At 28.8% G+C, this 5,469-nt stretch overlaps 1 protein-coding gene across 1 annotated transcript; it reads left to right on the plus strand.

The window, feature by feature from the left end:
- Positions 1–2,269: 2,269 nt before the first annotated feature.
- LOC121234617 (paired amphipathic helix protein Sin3-like 6) lies at positions 2,270–4,381 on the plus strand. Its single transcript, XM_041130616.1, has 6 exons — positions 2,270–2,426; positions 2,824–2,961; positions 3,064–3,201; positions 3,446–3,608; positions 3,719–3,820; positions 4,301–4,381. The coding sequence occupies exons 1-6, from the start codon at positions 2,314–2,316 to the stop codon at positions 4,379–4,381; spliced, it is 735 nt and encodes a 244-aa protein (XP_040986550.1). The 5' UTR covers positions 2,270–2,313.
- The last annotated feature ends 1,088 nt before the right edge of the window (positions 4,382–5,469 follow it).

The raw sequence follows: 5,469 nt of genomic DNA on the forward strand, positions 1-5,469 counted from the left end.
TAAAAAGAAAGTCATATTTTTACATGTACTCTCATCGTCCATGATTCCATATCCACATCCAACTAATCACTACAATAAACAAAGGCACCGTATACGAAATGAAGATTAAAAAAAAGCACCGTATAGTTACTATAGTATACTATTATAATTACTATGAATCTATTTTTAATTATATTATATATATGATATATATTATTATATATGAATATTAAAAAAAAAGACACCGTATATGAAATGAAGATTCAAAATATAGTATTACTATTTTATATATAATATAGTATTAATATATTATACTATTAGTCTATTACTATATCTTATAGTATAATTACTAATACTATAGTATCATACTATTAGTATGTTAGTGATTTAATATTATATATATTAAATCTCTAATCTCTTATACTTGATATATATATTAATATATATAAATATTAGTAATACACTAATAGTATTAGTATATTAATATTAGTATTAGTTATACTAGTAGTGACATTAGTTATACTAATAGTTATATTAGTATTAGTTATTATTAATACTATATATTATACTAATAGTGATATTAATACTATATATAGTTATAATGATTAGTATAACTACATTAGTTTTCGTTATAGTGATTTAACATAACTATATTAGTATAAGTTATAGTGAATCAGTGATTTAGTGTAGGTATAATACTATAAGTTATAACTATAGTCTATAATAGTATTAGTATAAATATTAGTATTAGTTAAAGTGGATTACTAATAGTATTAGTATTAGACCATAAATCTAATTAATATACTAATGTATATTAGTATTACTAATATATTTATCAAAAGGAATATGTTGAGAATTTATTAAGTCAAAAAATATAATTAATACAAGATATTGTTATATAAAATTTATATGAATAATACTTTAGTTATTATTTGTTAGTATTATATGTTATTCTAAATTTATAGATTAGTGTTTATCCATTAGTATTACATGTTGATGTTATTATGCATCTTAGTGTTTATAGTATATTATATATACATTAGTATTACATGTTATTATATTTATACATTAGTAATTTAGTGTTACAATTTACATGTAACATGGTAGTAATATTATAAATTTGTAATAGTATGATATTTACATATAGTCATATACTAAACTATTATTATTTCTTAGTCAATTTAGTCTATATATTATAGTATAAATATATTATTTAACTAGTATATTATTGAGTTTAACTAACTATATAAGATATAGTTGTATAAAATTTAAATGATTAATATATAGAAAAACACATATATTTTTTATAAAATATGTATAAAATCGGAGGCGGAGTCGGAGGACCAAGTCGGAGGCGGAGGCGGATTGTCGGAGGCGGATCGGAGCGGAGTCGGAGTCGGTTCTTCAATGACTCCGACTCCGACTCCGACTTCCAATAGGGAAAAAACTCCGACTCCGACTCGGAGCGGAGCCGGAGCAGAGTCGGATTGTCGGATTTTTGCTCAGCCCTACCAGCAGGTTATAATTTAAGAATGATATAAATAATATTTAAATATGAAAAATTGAAATTTTATGAAAATTCAGACTTAATTTTTTATATGCAAAATAACTATTATTGGTTTGTCTATAGAGATTGAGTTCTCTCTTTCTATGAAGGGTAGAGTCTCTGTTTTGGGTAGAGAGCATTGTCTCTTAGACGTTTGCCTGTAGAGATCTCAGCAATAGTGAAGAACAGACCAATCACAAAAGAAAATAGTGTACTGGTGGAGCTCCAAATGCATTATTTTGATTTATGATGTCATGTTTGATATGGGACATCTCAGAATGTATCTGGTCATGGATGTAAATTTTTCTGATGAATGAATGATGACAGCCTCTCTTCAAAATAATAATAATAATAATAATAATATCTATAAGCATTATAACAATTTAAAAGAGAATCTAGTTTATATATGATTGGAGTATTATTATCTCGTACCTGTAATACTTTTTTAATTAATACTTAATTTTGAAAACAAATCAAGGCCATCAATATCAAAATACACGTCATATTTTATCTCTAAATAAGGGATCAAGATTTGGTGGTCAACACAATGTGGCGAATGATTCGGTCAATATAACCTTATAAAATCTGATGTGTATAAATTTTTTTATCTGACGTTTGACCAATTTTAATTGGACTGGTTGATCAAATCTCATAAATAAATATATACATATATTATATATATATATATAGATATAATACTGATCAAAACCTATATATGTAGAATCGAAAGGATCGAGGAGAAGTGTTTAGGTAGCTCATGATCTCTAAGTACTGTAGATATTCAAAGAATGATGGCTGAGTCTCTATCTCTGTCGCCAGATCATCAGAAGCAGAAGTATCCGGACGATGAAGAAATATACGAGAATTTCCTCGGAATAGCGAAAGATTTTCAGTACAAAAGGTTTCCTTTCTAACTTCTGTTTATAATTTCTTCCATCCTTTCGGAGCATTAACTTCTTCAATCGATCCATCATCATTAAATTAGCCTTTACAATTCTATTTCGATCTATCGTTAATTAATTAATCTGTATCTAAAAATGCATGCAGCTTGAATAAATAGCCAGTGATCTGATGATCATATTTTATATATATATATATATATATATATATATATATATAATTCTTGATAATATTTATGAAAATTGATGTGATTTCATAGAATCTATTAAACCTACTCTATAGTAAACATAACTTTACAATCTTATAGCGTATTATGCATATCAAACCATATCAGTTTGTGATTTTAATTTTATGTAATTTTTTTTGTAGTTAAAGTATTTTCTAATATTTATATATAGGTGTTCACATAAACAAGAGGACGCAATTGAGTTTCTGAGATTAGTGAAGGATACGTTTAAGGACAGACAGCCAGAGACATACGATGATCATTTCTTGGAAGCACTCCAATTAGATTCATGCAGATCATCAGAAAAAAGGTTAATTATATATATATATATATATATATTAGTTTCTTTCTTTTTTATTGTCTTAATAAATATTTATTTGATTAATTAAAAATGATTTGTTGTGGTAACTAGGTGTACTCATGATCACGACAAAGTACTCCAACTAAAGGACGCATATGAATTTCTGAATTCAGTGAAGGTGGCTTTCAAAGACAACCCAGCAATATACCATCGTTTCTTCCTTTTAATCAAACATTGGAGACTAAAAAGGTCTCTTTTTCTTCTTCTTCTTCTTCTTTTTAAACCCACGTCGTCGTTACATTAACGAAACATTAACCTTAAATGCTATATATATGTATATATATATATATATATACTATAAAAAAATTACTTATTTGTTGTCAGTTATTTTTTATTAAAATCAATCTATTTTCATTATAAATAATCATTCTCGTTGTAAATAATTCGTCGCAAATGTTCATTTTTCTTATAATGATATGTATGTATTGTGCAGGATCGACTTCTTTGCACTTAGGTCGGCAGTGGAAGATTTATTCGAAGGGCAGCCTGAACTGCTCGTGGGTTTCAATACTTTCTTACCAACAGGATTTGAGATCAGCACTCTTGCAGTTTCAAAGATCAAGGAGAAGGCAAGGAATTTGCTATATAGAATCAAGGTACAAATAATTAGTATGATTAAGCAACAAATTAATTACTATTCACTTCATGCGTGCATGGGATATTGCTAGCTACCTACTTATAAGTTTAATTAATATGATATATGCAGATGCGGTTCGCCAATGATCAAAACCAGCACTTTGTATCATTTGCACATTCAGTGAATGAATGTGGTAATGGGGAAAAGAGCTTCATTCAATTTCTAAGAGAGGTACTTAATTATTGTGTAATGATTTGTACAAGCTCGAAACAAGTCTCGTGTAATTTCTTTGTAAAAAAAAATGGACCCTACTATGACAAAATATAAAAAGAATCCATTTGTTTTTTATTGTGATCCACTTATTTTTAAAGGATATGTGTGAGATTTGTTTATTTGAGACTTGTGTCTAGCAATACTCTTTAATTGTTATTCCTTCTTGATCGTCATGTTTTTCTTAACTTATTATCATGAGTGATGTTAGATACAGTTGTGGATTGCGTAAGTAGTGTGCAATCATTTTGTAAAAGAGTGAGATCCACTATTAAAAATTAATTTTTTATCATGTGACTCTCGTATTTGCTTACTTTCTTCAAAGAGATTACGCGGCGTTTGCGCATTCCACGACTGTAAATATCATGATTTCTCTATTCTTATTGCTAGATGCTGGATTCAAGTCTCTTATTCTCATTCTTGATTAAATTATTATTGCAGTTGACCGTTATCTTTTCTAGTAATGAAGATTTACTCTTGGAGCTCGTTCAAGGTATATGCAACGAATCTTTTTTAAGTTAGTGACAGAGGAAGTTAAGCCACGGACTGGACCTGTATGTATGAAATGTTTAGGAGTGAAAGAGAAGAGTTCCAAGATTTTTATTTATTTTTTATTATATATATATATATATATATATATTTCTTCTTGAATTGATGATACTCGATCATGACTTTTTGTTTGTGATTGAGATTTCTAAAATGTGAACGTGATTAAAAAGCACAAGAAGCGCCGGAGTGATCATATATTTGGGTCATTGAGCTCATTTCAGAATAATTTTTAGAATGTAATGCTACTCATCATCCTCTTATCATCTCACTGTATGTGTCTATCATTTAATGACACATCAAGTGATATTAAGAGAATAATAATAAATAGATTTTTTCAAAAAATAAAGAGCGATATTGCTAGAGTGGTGGTTTGGCCACCCCTTACAATGAGGTAACTCCCCTCTAGTCGGACGACCACCCAAGGATTGCCTGAATCAGGCAACCATAGGAGCCGTGCTTGGGTTTGCCCTTGCTAGTCATCTCCGGGTGATTTGTTCAACACCGTTCAAAAAAATGTGACTGATGGTAATTATTATTTTTACAAGAATAATTTTATTTGAAAATCTTAACACCACATACCATCTACGTGACATAAATTGATTTAAAAGATTTATTTTAAAATTTAAATCTTATAAATTAAATTTTGTGGTTTAGATTATAAGTGGTGTAAATCCTCTCAAATATAAAAACTTATTTTGAACGCCTATTCAATGATTGTCAAGGGCCACTGTGGTAATCCATGATGTGTTGCGTAATATTGACCGAATTATGCATGGCTAGCCAATTGACCCGGCCCAAAACAGGCCCATGTTAGCACTATATATACGTTGTATTAGCTCAAGATTGAGGCACAAATTCCCTCGTTCAAATTCTGAATCAGTATCTCCCTCCTCGGAGGTTCTTTAACTGAAGATCAACATCTGCTTGCAACTCAGAAAAATGGATATTCAACCAGGAACGTGAGAGCCCTCTGCATCTCTACAGCTTTGATCGTTTACTTCCAAAATTTGTTGTTTTCTTTCTTTTTCGTTTCTTTTTCTTTTCATATTAGGTAGTAGAAA

This window comes from Juglans microcarpa x Juglans regia, chromosome 6D (genome assembly GCF_004785595.1).
Source record: "Juglans microcarpa x Juglans regia isolate MS1-56 chromosome 6D, Jm3101_v1.0, whole genome shotgun sequence".
NCBI lineage: Eukaryota > Viridiplantae > Streptophyta > Magnoliopsida > Fagales > Juglandaceae > Juglans > Juglans microcarpa x Juglans regia.